At 41.0% G+C, this 16,060-nt stretch overlaps 1 protein-coding gene across 2 annotated transcripts in view; it reads left to right on the top strand.

Moving 5' to 3' along the window:
* trim33 (tripartite motif containing 33) overlaps positions 1–16,060 on the top strand; it is a 150,659-nt gene that overhangs the window by 58,641 nt on the left and 75,958 nt on the right. For both annotated transcript variants that reach the window (XM_060845572.1, XM_060845571.1), the window contains exon 3: positions 8,799–8,946. In XM_060845572.1, the coding sequence (XP_060701555.1) occupies positions 8,799–8,946 (148 nt within the window). The remainder of the gene's footprint in view (positions 1–8,798; positions 8,947–16,060) is intronic.

Raw genomic sequence — 16,060 nt, 5'->3', positions numbered from 1 at the left:
TGGAAATTTGGTGTTTCCATCAGAGAAACTTGGGTGAGAGAATGACAGGACTGGTAACTTGCCATTCTGGGGATCTTCAGGTGAGAGAGAAGAGGGTTTATAAAGGGTGGAGAGTAGCACAATTACTTAGGGAGCTAATTACTGCAGTAAGGAAAGATTAGATTTTGAAAGGGTCTTCAAACAAGGCTTTGTGCTTGGAACTTAAGAATAATAAAGGGAAGTCACATTACTGGGAGTGTATTATGGACCCCCCCCCCCCAAAAAAAAATCAAGAAATGGAAGAGCAAATATGTAGAAAGTTCAGAGGTGTGAGAGTAGTAATTGGGTAACTAAACTGTGATTTCAACTTTCCCAACATAAATAGTCATTAGTTTCATGAAACTGGAAATCATTTCATGTTAATAAGGCTTCCTAGAATAGTCACATTTGCTTGTGTTTGGCCCATATTCCTGTAAACCTTTCCTATCCATATAACTGTCCAAATATCTTTTGAATGTTTTGTCAGTGATTTTACATTTATAGAGGGCACAGGGGTGAGGCTTATTTTCTCAGTGCACTTCGTACCCCCTCACTGTTTCCTCTTATTGCAGAGGGAGGAGTGCAAGCGGAATCTTGTGGGAGGGCTGTCATTTGGATGAGACTTACGAAAGTTGTGAATTGATTAGAGTATTATAAGGCCAGGTCTAGATGTATTAATTTAAAATCATTGTTTAAACAAAGTACTAATGAATTCTAACAGTTTAAAGCTATTTCCGATTTGGATAGCAACTGAAACCTAGCACTTGGGATTCCTACATCCCATGGTGCGAGTTGTGTGTCTTAGGAGACTGTGTATGTTTATGTGTCAGATAACTCCAAATGCTTCAGCTCAAGCTGAAGATTTCTGAGTTTCAAAGCCAACTATAATCACTATGGGGAATCAGTTCCCCAGGTCAAACTTTCCAGTAGGATCGTAACTTGAGTGGTCAGGTCAGTAGATAGGTGACAATTAGAGAAGGCAGGAACTGCAGGAGGATTTTAAATGTGTACCACTCAAAGCTCAATGGGAAGATTTCCATTCTTCCAAACTGGCAACCTCAGCCGGTATGGGAATTAAACGATGCTGTTGAAGTCACTCTCGCACAAACCAACCTTTTAGCCAACTGAACTAACAGGAATTGGTGAAGAGGTTGCATTCTTCAAAATCTTAATTTCTTGAATTACAACCTACACATTAATGTTAACAAGAGTAGAAAAGGAATATGGGGCAGTTGATCAATGTACGGCATAAATATGGTGCAGGACAGAAGGCTTTGGATTCATTATTTCTTCTAAATATCCAGAGAGAGTTTGTTGTATCTATTCGTAGAAGGCCCAATAAGGGCTGACACAGTTCTGGGGAACAACACTGAACAAATGATCATTATGACAGTAGGTAATCGTTTTAGTGATAGTGACCAGTACATGCAGTTCAATTTGTAATGGACACGAGGAAGATGTCCTGCGAAAAATGGCTTTGAACTGGAAGAAGGGAAATTTTATTAAAGTGGGATCTGACTAAAGTTGGCTGGGGTCAGCTCCTTGTGGGTAAATCTATTGATGAGCAGGAGGGAGCATTCAGAAAGAAGCTGAGGAACGTACGCATCCAACATGTGCTCTTTAAGAGAGGAAATATAGGATTAATATGTTCAGGGAACTCTGAATGTTTAGGGTAATTTGCAACTGAATGAGGAAGAAGAGAAAGACATTCAGTAAGTCCTAAGGGTGAAATTTAGCTGCAGCACAGGAGGAATATAGGAAAAGGAATTTAAGAAAGCAATTGGAGTGAAAGATGGGGAGAAGGCAGTGCATGGAAAAGGACTTGTGACCAGGATTAGGGAGAATCCTAAAATAGATTATTAGTACATTGAAGGGAAGAAGTTAACCAGAGAAAGCATAGGGCCAATTAGGGACCAAAGGGTCGAGCTGTGTGTAAAGCCAAGGATTTTGGAAGGATATTAAGAGAATATTTATCTTTGGTCTTTGCATTCTGGAAATGAGAATGTAGGTATGGAATTCAGGAGAAGAGATTGTGTGGAACTTGCACAGTTTGACACAGGAAATGTGGAGGTATAGGAGCCTCTGCTGGGCTTGAAAACAGACAGATCTCCTGGCTTACATAAATTGCATCCCAGGCTGCTGTGGGAGCTGAGGCAGAAAATTGCAGGGGCTCGGTGACACATTTTAATTTCACTCTGGCCATTGGTGAAGTAACAGGACGTTGGCTAATGTGGTTCCAAGAAAGTGGTAGAGATGAACCAGAAAGTTCCAGAAAGTGGTAGAGATGAACCAGAAAGTTGTAGACCGGTGAGCTTTGTGTCAGTGATAGGGAAACTATCGGGGAAAATTCTGAAGGGGTGAGTTAATATGAACTTGGAAATGCATGGGTTGGGTTAGTCAGCATGGCAGAGGGAGGTCATGCGAACAAATTTCTTAGAATTTTACGAAAACGTGTGTAGACAAAAGTAGTTCATTTGGTATAGTTCACATGGATTTTAGCAAAGCCTTTAATAGGGTGCCCCATGGGAGACTGCGAAGGTTAAAGCACATGGAACTGAGAGAAACTTGGTGAGATGGATCAGGAACTGGCTTAGTTATAGGACACAAAGGGTAATGCTGCCAGACTGTCTGAGTGACTAGAGACCAGTATCCAGCAGTGTACCACAAGGATCGGTAATGGGACCTTATTGTTTGTTAAATACATAAATGAAATGGGTGAGAATGTTAAGGAAGATACCCCAATATTTATAGGGTGGTTAATAGTGAAGAAGATAGTTGTAGGTTGCAGGAAGGTAAGATGGGTTGGTCAGGTGGGCTGAGCAGTAGAAGATGGTATTTAATTCTGATAAGTGTGAGGTGATGCACTTGGGAAGAAACCATATGATGGAGTATTTAATGAATGGCAGGACACACTAGCTTAGAGGAACAGAGGGATCTTGGAATAACTACCCTCAGGTTCCTGAAGTCAACAGGCATGTGTGATGCTTTCATCAATTGTGGCAGAGAGTATAAGAGCTAGGAGATAATGTTAGAGTTGTACAGAGCATTCGTAAGGCTATAGCTAGTCTACTATTTACAGTTCTGATTACCTCACTACAGGAAGAATGTGATAGCACTAGAGGGGCTACAGAGGAGGTTCACCAGGATGTTGCCTGTATTCGAGCAATTGAGGTATAAGGGGAGTCTCGATAGTCTTGGATTGTTTTCTTTCGAGAACAGACAAGGCTAAAGGTTGGGTGGGGAGACATGATTGAGGTGTGTCAGACTGAAGGGTATGGATAATGTAAGTGAGGAGCAGTTGTTCTCCTTGGTTGAGGGATCAATCACAAGTGGGCATAGTTTTAGGTAAAGGGGCAGGAGATTCTGAGGGGATTTAAGAAAAATTATTTTTCACACTGAAAATGTTGGGAATCTGGACTGTGCAGCTTGGTAAGAAAGTGGAGGCCAAAAACCTTAAACCTTTAAAAAAAGTCTTTGAACACTTGAAATATTATAACATTGACAAAACATATATCATAACAGGTGCAGGCAATTGTAATTAGCAGCCCATTAATGCTAGTTATTATAAGTGCACACTTGATGGGCTAAAAGGGCTTATCTGCACTGAATGATTGTGATTTCATTCTTTAAAATCAATGTAGTTTTGCCTAGCTTGCTTAAATTCCTGAACCTTTGCTTATATATCACAGGCACTAACTTGTATATAGCCAATATAGTTTTCTCTGAGGTGTCATAATTGCAAGAAACCAGCTCTGACAGGGAGACATAAATTTTCTGTACTTTACTGGTCAACGTATTCTCCATGAGCAGTGTCCTTGCCCACCTTATTTGTCTATCCATTTTCTCAAAGGACAAGAAGGCATTCACCTCCTTCTCGAATTTTACTAGAACCTATGCAAGTCCTTATTTGCCTTCAAATTATGACTCCGGGTGCTCCCTACCAAGGGCTGTAACAGTATCTGAGTCTCCTGTATGAATTTTCTCATACTGTGATTCTGGTTTTCTCATTGCTGTTTCCTGCCCTTGCAATTACATTTGCCACCCCCTTTTCCTTATCTTTTTCTCTCCTTTGGAATTCCATCTCCAGTTTTCGAATTGAACTGTAATTGAATATCACCTGATTAGCACGTTTCACTCCCCTGCTCCCCTTGTATTTCTTCGAAACTCAAGTACAATGCTAGAACCTCAGTTACCTCCACATTATCTGGAAGAGGTAGGAAAGTGATCTCAAATTTACCCACCAAGTCAATGAACCTGTGCTTTGAAATTTCTCCTGTGACAGCCAGGGAGAATTCTGCCACCTGCAGGAAATACTTTGTTATGCCATGTCTTAACTCAGAACAGAGCTGGGTGTTTTGCTTTATTTATGTTACTTAGTAATACTACACCTAAATACTACTACTAGTTGCAGATTTGTCCCCGATGAGCAGTCTGACTAGGGTAGGATGTTGGAAATCAAGCTGTGTTATGCCTGGAGTCGTCATCCAAATTAAAAAATTTATCAGAGCTTGCAAAATTTCCTCATTTGTGTCCTTTAGACCAGTTGACAAAGCATGGAACAGATTTCAGTACTGACCAAGAGTTAATATTCTTATAAGTAAATAGGTTTCAACTGAAATTATGAAGTATTGTCATATGAGCTAAATAGTTGTCATACTAGCTAAAACTCTAATCCCCACTACCACATGCACTGATAGAAACAAGATAATGGTTGTTACAGAATAAGGGAAATCTAGGGATGCAGTTCAGTGGTTGTTTGCAAGATTTACTGAGATTCTTGTACTGATCAGAACGCTGCTTCTCTGGATGCTTTCACTGGTTTGCAGGAGGTACACAGTGGATGGTTAACCCTTATAAAAGATCTTGACTAATTACAAAAACTTACTGCAACTGCTGAATGTAGAAGTTGGCTATTTTCAGCCCTTCAGGTAGGTTTTACAAAAGAGAACAGACACAGCTCCTAAACTGTTGGAGTTCTGAAGGCTTCTCCTAACTTGTTCAAACCCCATGATGTTCAACGACCTGAGAAACCAGTCTCCACTGTTGATGTTTGTCATCAGTTATTTGTCTTGTTATTGGTTGTATCTCCATTTGTACACTTTCTGCAGTTTCTCCTATTACTGCTTGAACCTGTAGTTGTGTAAACAGTGCTTGCAATGATTGTCAGACTTTTAAAAAATTCAGTAATCCTTCAGCAATCCTTGTCTTTAAAACCATTCTTTTACTGCTTTGCTCCACGACTTAAAAATACAGATAAGACATGACCTTTACAATATCTCACTATAATGAATCTTAATTGTAATTTTAACTTGAGAAATAACATTTGTGCTATGTCTTTCTGAAAGTACATAATTTGGAGTATATAAATTGAGTGATATTGCTTTGTCCTTTTGTGTTAGGTGAAAAAGTGTCTGAGATACTCTCCCAATATCATTTCTTTTACCTTCTCAGAGAAAATGCAATAAATTTGAGGTTCATCTCTGTCGAGGGGAATTTGTTGCAACATATTTTTTAAGGATATATAGCTTCTTATTTACAGCATTATTTTTAAGAATGATGTATATTTCATTTGGGCCACTGAAGACTTGCATTGAATGTCCAGAAGAGTGATTGATTTGTATTTTAAGACTGTAAACGGTCTATAATGTTTATAGGTTAATTGTTTCTCATTGAGCATGAGAATAAGCTGGTACTTTGGCTATGTTCCAGACCGCTTCCTGAGCTGGTTGAAAGTTCATTTCATTTTTGTTGAACACTTTGGTTAACAGTCTCAGGCCAATGAAAGGACTATTGTTAATAGAACATGAGCTATTTAAGATTACCAGGTACCTCTAAAACATTATCTAATATGCTGATTGGACTATACCAGAGACTGTCAATTTATGGGCTGCAAGGCTTCTGGTAAAATGACTCCTTTCTTTTTCAGTGTATTGGCAACAGAGGCTTCATAAAAGAGTCATTTGGATATTTTAGTGATTATTCTAATGAGAAAGATTTGATATTTTTAAGAGGTGTGATTTATTCTACTCTTAATCTAGCACCAGTCTTGAGGAAATAACACAAGAAAAAGGAGCAGGCCGTTTGGTTTCTCAAGCCTGCCCTACTGTTTTGTAAAACTTAGGCTTATCTGCCCAGGCCTCGTCCTCATTTGTGTCAACTTGTCACACTCCTCAATTGCTCGATAGCTCAAAAACCTATCTCCCACCTCCTTAAATACTTTGTGACCTAGCCTCCACAATTCCTTGGGGTAGAGAATTTCTTGCATTCGTTAACCTTTTGAGGAAGAAATTCTTCCCATTGTTATGGGGAAAAATACCAGGCTCCGAGTCAGAAACTGGGTTCAATGCAAGTTTATTGCAAGAAAATACCAGAGCTCCGGGTAGAGAGGCACCAACAGCACAGTGGTCAGCTGCGAGTCTTCTCTCGACCCGGAGCACATGTAAAGAAACTTTTATGCATTTTGTGATACAATAGGTCAGTGATGAGATTATTGTCTTCGTAACATGGTTTGTTTATGGCAATCCTTGCAAAATAGTTTGATATTTTCGATACAGTCTTTCAGTTGCAGCGCAGCCTTTGTTAATTTCCACTTGCTCATTGTCAGTTTCAGTGTAGACCTTGTCAGTTTCAATGTCTGCATGGAAATCCATTGCTGTAGTAATGGACGCTAATTGCTCTTTCTGAGAAGGACGGTTACTGTAGCCTGGCTATTAGCACTTTATATTGAGTCCATATCACCTATAAGAGGTATTGGCTGGACCCAGACAGGCAGTGTTCATTACTCGTGTGTATTCTCTTCCCTGAAGAAGGGCTCATGCCCGAAACGTCGATTCTCCTGCTCTTTGGATGCTGCTGACCTGCTGCGCTTTTCCAGCAACATATTTTCAACAATTCTCTTCCCCCACCTGCCTTAAATTTAATCAGTTGGGTTGTGAGTGCATTGTGCTGGCATTCTGGTGGCCCCATGCAGTATCTTGTGTGTCAATGTGGCCAACTGATGGCTCAGTGACCATCTTGTGTGTGTGTGTGCCTGGTGTCACCCTGCACCATGCCATCTCCCACTTGACCAGTTTCAATTTTAAATGAATGTCTCTTTATTCTGCAGCTATGTCCCTTTTAGTTTAAGATTCCCAGCTAAGGGGAGCATCTTAACATGTACCCTATCAAACCTTCTCTGGCTTCTGTATGTTTCAATAAGATCACTCCTCATTCTGCTAAACTCTAATAAATAAAGGCTTAATCTATTTAACCATTCTTGGTTTTCAGTCTCTTCATCCCAGAAATGAAGCTAGTGAATCTCTTTTGAACTATCAGCAATGCCAGCATACCCTCCTTAATTATGGGAACCAAAGCTGCACGCAGTACTTACGTGTGGTCTCATTGCTACTCTGATTGTAACAAGATATTTCTATTTTTAAGTTCCAGCTTCACAGTAACAGGCCACAATTCCATTTGCTGCCATAGAATCATCGAGATGTACAGCATGGAAACAGACCCTTCGGTCCAACCCATCCATGCTGACTAGATATCCCAGCCCAATCTATTCCCACCTGCCAGCACCTGGCCCATATCCCTCTAAAACTTTCCTATTCATATACCCATCCAAATTCCTCTTAAATGTTGCAATTGTACCAGCCTCCACCACATCCTCTGGCAGCTCATTCCATACACGTACCACTGTCTGCGTGAAAAAGTTGCTCCTTAGGCCTCTTTTATATCTTTCCTCTCTCACCCTAAACCTTTGCCCTCTAGTTCTGGACTCCCCGACCCCAAGGAAAAGACTTTGTCTATTTATCCTATCCATGCCCCTCATAATTTTGTAAACCTCTAAGTCATCCTTCACCTTCCAAAGCTCCAGGGAAAACAGCCCCTGCCTGTTCAGCCTCTTCCTATAGCTCAAATTCTCCAAGCCTGGCAACATCCATGCAAATCTTTTCTGAACCCTTTCAAGTTTCACAATATCTTTCCGATAGGAAGGAGACCAGAATTGCACGCAATATTCCAACAGTGACCTAACTAATGTCTTGTACAGCCGCAACATGACCTCCCAACTCCTGTACTCAATAATCTTGACCAATAAAGGAAAGCATATCAAACGCCGCCTTCACTATCCTATCTACCTGCGACTCCATTTTCAAGGAGCTATGAGCCTGCACTCCAAGGTCTCTTTGTTCAGCAACACTCACTAGGACCTTACCATTAAGTGTATAAGTCCTGCTAAGATTTGCTTTCCCAAAATGCAGCACCTCGCATTTATCTGAATTATATTGTTGCACTGCACACTACCCCTGTATTTCATGCACCAGATTCCCCTCTATGGAGTTTTGGATTCTTTCTCCATTTAACTAAGACTATCTTTAAATTTAATCGTAAAACCATGACTTCCCACTTCGCTACATTAAACTGCACCTGCCAAGTTTTTGCCCACTCATTCAACCTTTCTATATCTCTTTGTAGATTCCTTATGTTCTCATCACACCATGCCTTCCCTATGATTTTTATATCAGCAAATTTGGGTCTATTACACTCTGCCCCATCCTCCAAGTCATTGATAGAGTAGATAATTAAGGCCTTGTTGAGCTGGAAGGTTTGTTTTCAGATGTTTCGTCACCACACTAGGTATTTCTATCAATTCAAACCTCTTAGAGTTATGCAATTGTTTTAAACTATGGTTGACTTAAGTTGCTTGTAGGTTTGTGAATGCTTTGTAATAATGTACTTTGTCTTTTGGATAATTTGAAGAAAAGTATTCCAGTCACTGATTATTTTTGGGCTTACAGGTGTGCACAAGCTGTGAAGATAATGCAGAAGCTAGCGGATTTTGCGTGGAATGTCTTGAATGGCTCTGTAAGACATGCGTTGAAGCCCACCAGAGAGTGAAATTCACAAAGGATCATACAATAAGAAGGAAGGAAGATGTTTCACCAGGTTAGAAATTAATTTTCCAAATCCGTTTTAATATTGTAGGTTTGGTCCAAGCTTTCGAAACAGCGATGTGGTTTGCTGAAAGGAATCTAGATGGCAGTATGATCATTATTATGGCTTAATGTGGTGTTATGCACCTTGTCATAGAGTCATAGAGATATACAGCATGGAAACAAACCCTTCGGTCCAACCTGTCCATGCCGACCAGATATCCCAACCCAATCTAGTCCCACCTGCCAGCACCCGGCCCATATCCCTCCAAGCCCTTCCTATTCATATACCCATCCAAATGCCTTTTAAATGTTGCAATTGTACCAGCCTCCACCACATCCTCTGGCAGCTCATTCCATACATCTACAACCCTCTGCGTGAAAAAGTTGCCCATTCGGTCTCTTTTATATCTTTTTCCCCCTCACCCTAAACCTATGCCCTCTAGTTCTGGACTCTCCGACCCAAGGGAAAAGACTTTGTCGATTTATCCTATCCATGCCCCTCATAATTTTGTAAACCTCTATAAAGTCACCCCTCAGTCGCTCCAGGGAAAACAGCCCTAGCCTGTTCAGCCCCTCCCTGTAGTTCAGATCCTCCAACCCTGGCAACATCCTTGTAAATCTTTTCTGAACCCTTTCAAGTTTCACAACATCTTTCCGATAGGAAGGAGACCAGAATTGCACGCAATATTCCAACAGTCGCCTAACCAATGTCCTGTACGCTACAACATGACCTCGCAACTCCTGTACTCAGTACTCTGACCAATAAAGGAAAGCATACCAAACGCTACCTTCACTATCCTATCTGCCTGCGATTCCACTTTCAAGGAACTATGAACTTGCACTCCAAGGTCTCTTTGTTCAGCAACACTCGCTAGGACCTTACCATTAAGATTTGCTTTCCTAAAATGCGCCACCTCACGTTTATCTGGATTAAACTCCATCTGCCACTTCTCAGCCCATTGGCCCATCTGGTCCAGATCCTGTTGTAATCTGAGGTAACCCTCTTCACTGTCCACTACACCTCCAATTTTGGTGTCATCTGCAAACTGACTAACTGTACCTCTTATGTTTGCATCCAAATCATTTATGTAAATGACAAAAAGTAGAGGGCCCAGCACCGATCCTTGTGGCACTCCACTGGTCACAGGCCTCCAGTCTGAAAAACAACCCTCCACCACCACCCTCTGTCTTCTACCTTTTAAGCCAGTTCTGTATCCAAATGGCTAGTTCTCCCTGTATTCCATGAGATCTAACCTTGCTTGTCAGTCTCCCATGGGGAACCTTGTCGAACGCCTTACTGAAGTCCACGTAGATCACATCTACTACTCTGCTGTCATCAATCTTCTTTGTTACAGACATGATTTCCCACACACAAAGCCATGTTGACTATCCCGAATCAGTCCTTGCCTTTCCAAATATATGTACATCCTGCCCCTCAGGTTTCCCTCCAACAACTTGCCCACCACTGAGGTCAGACTCAGGGGTCTGTAGTTCCCTGGCTTGTCTTTCCTGCCCTTCTTAAAGAGTGACACCACGTTTGCCAACCTCCAGTCTTCCGGCACCTCACCTGTGACGATCGATGATGCAAATATTTCAGCAAGAGGCCCAGCAATCACTTCTCTAGCTTCCCACAGAGTTCTTATGGAGACGTGATCAGGTCCAGGGGATTTATCCACCTTTAACGGTTTCCAGACATCCAGCACTTCCTCCTCTGTAATCTGGACATTTTGCAGGATGTGACCATCTATTTCCCTAGAGTCTATATCTTCCATATCCTTTTCCACAATAAATTCTGATGCAAAATATTCATTTAGCATCTCCTCCCATTTTCTATGGCTCCACACAAAGGCCATCTTGCTGATCTTTGAGGGGCCCTATTCTCTCCCTAGTTACCCTTTTGTCCTTTAATATATTTGTAAAAACCCTTTGGATTCTCCTTAATTCTATTTGCCAAAGCTATCTCATGTCCCCTTTTTGCCCTCCTGATTTCCCTCTTAAGTATACTCCTATTTCCTTTATACTCTTCCAAGGATTCACTCGATCTATCCTTCCTTCCTTTTTCTTAACCAAACCCTCTATTTCTTTAGTCATCCAACATTCCCTATACCTACCAGCCTTCCCTTTCACCCTGGCAGGAATATACTTTCTCTGGATTCTTGTTATCTCATTTCTGAAGGCTTCCCATTTTCCAGCCGTCCCTTTACCTGCGAACATCTGGCTCCAATCAGCATTTGAAAGTTCTTGCCTAATACCGTCAAAATTGGCCTTTCTCCAATTTAGAACTTAAACTTTTAGATCTGGTCTATCCTTTTCCATCACTATTTTAAAACGAATAGAATTATGGTCTTTGGCCCCAAATTGGTCCCCCACTCTCCTCAGTCACCTGCCCTGCCTTATTTCCCAAAAGTAGGTCAAGTTTTGCACCTTCTCTAATAGGTACATCCACATACTGAATCAGAAAGTTGTCTTGTACACACTTAAGAAATTCCTCTCCATCTAAACCCTTAACACAATGGCAGTCACAGTCCATGTTTGGAAAGTTAAATCCCTGACCATAACTACCCTTTTATTCTTAGAGATAGCTGAGATCTCCTTACAAGTTTGTTTCTCATTTTCTCTCTGACTAATACAATCCCAATAAGATGATCATTCCTTTCTTTCTTCTCAGTTCCACCCAAATAACTTCCCTGGATGTATTTCTGGGAATATCCTCCCTCAGCACAGCTGTAATGTTATACCTGATCAAAAATGCCACTCCCACTCCTCTCTTGCCTCCCTTTCTATCCTTTCTATCGCATTTGTATCCTGGAACATTAAGCTGCCAGTCCTGCCCATCCCTGAGCCATGTTTCTATAATTGCTATGATGTCCCAGTCCCATGTTCCTAACCATGCCCTGAGTCCATCTGCCTTCCCTGTTAGGCCCCTTGCATTGAAATAAATGCAGTTTGATTTATTAGTCCTACCTTGTCCCTGCCTGCCGTGACTGTTTGACTCACTTCTGTTCTCAGCTGTACCCATCTCCGATCGATCTCTTTCCTCACCACCTCCCTGGGTCCCCCCCCCCAACCTTACTAGTTTAAATCCTCCCAAACAGTTCTTGCAAATTTCCCTGCCAGTATATTAGTCCCCTTCCAATTTAGGTGCAATCCATCCTCCCGCAGGTTTCTACCCCAAAAGAGATTCCAGTGGTCCAAAAATGTGAATCCTTCTCCCATACACCAGCTCCTCAGCCATGCATTCATCTGCTCTATCCTCCTATTCCTGCCCTCACCAGCTCATAGCACTGGGAGGAATCCAGATATTACTACCTTTTGAGGACCTCCTTTTTAAATTACTGCCTAACTCTCTGTAATCTCCCTTCAGAATCTCAACCTTTTCCCTTCCTATGTCTTTGGTTCCAATGTGGACAATGTTCTCCTGCTGGCCCGTCTCCCCCGTGAGAACATTCTGCACCCTCTCTGAGACATCCTTGATCCTGGCACCAGAGAACTCATCATTCTGCTTTTTCTCTGCTGGCCACAGAAACGTCTGTCTGTACCTCGGACTACAGAATCCCCTAACGCAGTTGATCTCTTGGAAGCTGACGTACCCCTCGTTGCATTAGAGCCAGTCTCAATACCAGAAACTTGGCTGTTTGTGCTACGTTCACTTGAGAATCCATCACCCCCTACATTTTTCCAAACAGCATACCTGTTTGAAATGGGTATATCTACAAAAGACTCCTGCCCTAGGTACCTACCTCTCTTACCCTTCCTGGAGTTAACCCATCTATGTGACTGTATCTGAGACTTTCCCCCCTTCCTATAACTGCCATCCATCACATACTGTTGCTGTTGAAAATTCCTCATCGCTTCTATCCGTTACTCCAACCCACCCACTCGATCTGATAAGATTTGCATCCAACGGCATTTATGGCAGATATAATTGCAGTAACCCTTAAACTCTCTTTAAACTCCCACATCTGACAAGTACATTTTACTGCAAAGGCCATTTTTGCTCCTTCACAATCGACAGACCCAGAAAATAACACCATCTTATTCCTCTACAAACACTGCCCCAGGTTAAATTAATAGCTATGGCTTATATTTTAAGTTTAATCAAGAGACCTATCTCAAAAAACATATAATCAAGAAAGAACACACTCTATTCACTAATACAGCCTTTCTCTTGGGCAGACTTAAAACAACAATTAACTTATCTGATTCTGTGCTGTGAACTTCGCCCAACAGTTCCTCCAAGATTAGGTGTGAATTTCACCATTTTTTAATTTTCCCAGATGCACTCTGATGTCCGGTGATATACAAATTCAAACAGTCTCTCTCTCTCTCTCTCTCCCCCCCCCCCCCCCCCCCCCCACTCTCTCTCTCCCCTCTCTCCCCTCTCTCCCCTCTCTCCCCTCTCTCCCTCTCTCTCTCTCTCCCCCTCTCTCTCTCTCCCCACTCTCTCTCTCTCTCTCTCTCTCTTTCTCCCCTCTCTCTCTCTCTCTCTTTCTCCTCTCTCTCTCTTTTTCTCCTCTCTCTCTCTCTCTCTCTCTCTCTCTCTCTCTCTCTCTCTCTCTCTCTCTCTCTCCCCACTCTCTCTCTCTCTCTCTCTCTCTCCCCACTCACTCTCCACTCTCCACTCTCTCTCTCTCTCTCCCCACTCACTCTCCACTCTCCACTCTCTCTTAACACTGCTGTTGTTTTGACTTTTTTTTCCCCCAACGTTCCAAAACAATGCAACAGCATATTAAACAGCAATTGCTACTCCTGGAATTTGAGGAAATTACCTCCAGCACCTAAAATACCTCAAAAAAAAAGGAGCAGCTCTTACAGCCAGACATTTTTCCCATCCTCCATCTTGGATTACCCAGAATTCTTTTAGAGAGTAAAAGCATAAATAGGAACATGTTAAAAGATTGGAATGTAAAATGCATTGCGTAACAGACCATTTGATTATAACAGACCATTAGGATGGCAGAGTTGCTCAGTGATTCAGTTCCAACCTCTGATGACTATTTGAAGTTTGCGCATTCTCACTCTGTCTACGTGCATTTCCACCAGGTGCTCCGGTTTCCTACCACTTTCCAACTGTGTGTAAATTAGATGGATTCCTAAAGTTAGTGTCCAGGGATGTGCAGACCAACTGAATTAGCCATGGAAAATGCAGGATTACAAGAATAGAGTAGGGATGGGTCTGGGTGGGATGCTCTTCAGAGGGCTGGTGTGGATTCGATGGTCTTAAATGGTCTGCTACCACACTGTAAGGTTTCTATGATTCTCTGATTGTAATCTTTTGCAAATTGAGCTTCATTAACACCATCAACTTTTAAAAAGAAAGTCTAACTGTTTTTGATAAGCATGATTTCTTGGGGTGGCTTGTTCAAACTTTTGGCAACCCCACAATTCTCTTTCAGTCCTTTGTGAATATGGGGTCTTAGCTGAAATATGCACTTTACTGCTTTCTTGATTAAGTGACCAATCGCTCTGTCAAATGTCTTTCTGCCTAATCATAAGCAGTTACAGACATAATCTTCCACTGTCTGAGAGATTGCCCACAAATAAACCTAAAATGAAACAAGAACTATCTGTCCAATCTCTGATGGAGATTTCAATTCGTTAATTTAATTTTTCAAAGCTATTCTTTGGTCCATCAAGTATATAAACACTTTAGTATCTATGCTTGTTTGTTTTCAACCTACCTTTGTTCTTGTGAAATTAGATAAATAATTTATAGCTCCAATGAGACCAGGGCCAACTACTAACTTATGGGATTTAGTAGCTTGGGTTCCAAACCAAGAGACTCCAATGTTTGTTGTTTTTGCACCAAGTAAACTTGGTCCATCCTTTTTAAATATCTAAAATCCACATCAATCTTGAAATTGGACATCTTTGAAACAAAGAATGCAGCACCTAGTTGTAGGCCCTTGTTGCAAATGTTTTATCAAGGTAGTTAAGGATGGAAATCAAGATCAAAAGGTAGAAATATGATGAAAATTTGGTGGCTTCAGGATGTCTTTTGGATTGTGCTTTGGATATGGCTTGTACTGAGAGGAAACATTGAAATAAATTGTCAGTTTAAACTTGTTTGGATATAGATATTGTCAAGGCAAATTAGTTTAGTTTTTTAAAACTAATTGCCACAGGTGTGCCAGGTACAATTTGCTGTCAAGTCTGTCGTCTTTTGATATTTATGAAAATACTCCTTAATTTGCTGACTGTACAGAAATAGAAGCATGCTAACTGAAGAGGATTATAAATTACCTAGGTGGATGATGAAGGAAGGGCTCTGGCCCAGAGCGTCGAATTTCCTGTTCCTTTAACCAGCTACACATTTTCAGCTAGGTGGATGATGTCATGGCTGACTTGAGATAGATGTATTTAGATGAAATGCACAGACTTAAGACAGTAATCTGAGTAAAAATAATAAATAACTTTATGATAACATTTTAGATATAGAATCTTGAGGTTTGGATGCAGGTTTTCCCTGTCATACCTGAAAAGTTAATTCAGTAATGCAGCATGTATTATTTGATCATAATTTGTATTTTCAAAATTGCATCCAAAAAGCTAATTCTGTATGCAATTGAGTTTAAAACCAATTTGTAACTTTTTTCATATTAATGTGACAGCTGATCTATATCTAATTTCCTTTAATTAAGAAAATAGTTAAACAAATTTTGAAAGAAAATTATGTAATGTCAGTCTTGTGCAACTCCTATTAATTAAACGACAACTTAAATTACAGAGCAACATTAATGATGTTGTGGTCCTAACTGAGACTGTCAAAATTGTTAAATCTGGTTCCAGGCCAGTAGCTCTTTTGTTTCATTTAGGCAAAGATTGAGATTTCAGGTCCTTGCTGAGAGAATAAAGCTACAAGATTCCAATTTTGAGCAAATTAAGCATTACTGTACAATCTAATTTATATACAATCTGCACTGCAGACTCGAGACTGACATGAAATAAGTTTGAATTAGCATAAACAAAGTTAACTCTCTCTCCCCCCCCCCCCCCCCCCCCACCAAACTTTAAATAGCCGATACAGTCATAATAAATCATACCCATCATACCCAGATAGTGATATTAAAAGTCACCAAATCCCATTCAAACTCCTTTTCCCTGGCAAGGGATACTGAGTCTTC

The sequence above is a fragment of the Hemiscyllium ocellatum genome, chromosome 26, assembly GCF_020745735.1.
Source record: "Hemiscyllium ocellatum isolate sHemOce1 chromosome 26, sHemOce1.pat.X.cur, whole genome shotgun sequence".
Classification (NCBI taxonomy): domain Eukaryota; kingdom Metazoa; phylum Chordata; class Chondrichthyes; order Orectolobiformes; family Hemiscylliidae; genus Hemiscyllium; species Hemiscyllium ocellatum.
The sequence above is the reverse complement of the archived record's forward strand: the minus strand, read 5'-3'. Positions and strand labels throughout refer to the sequence as shown.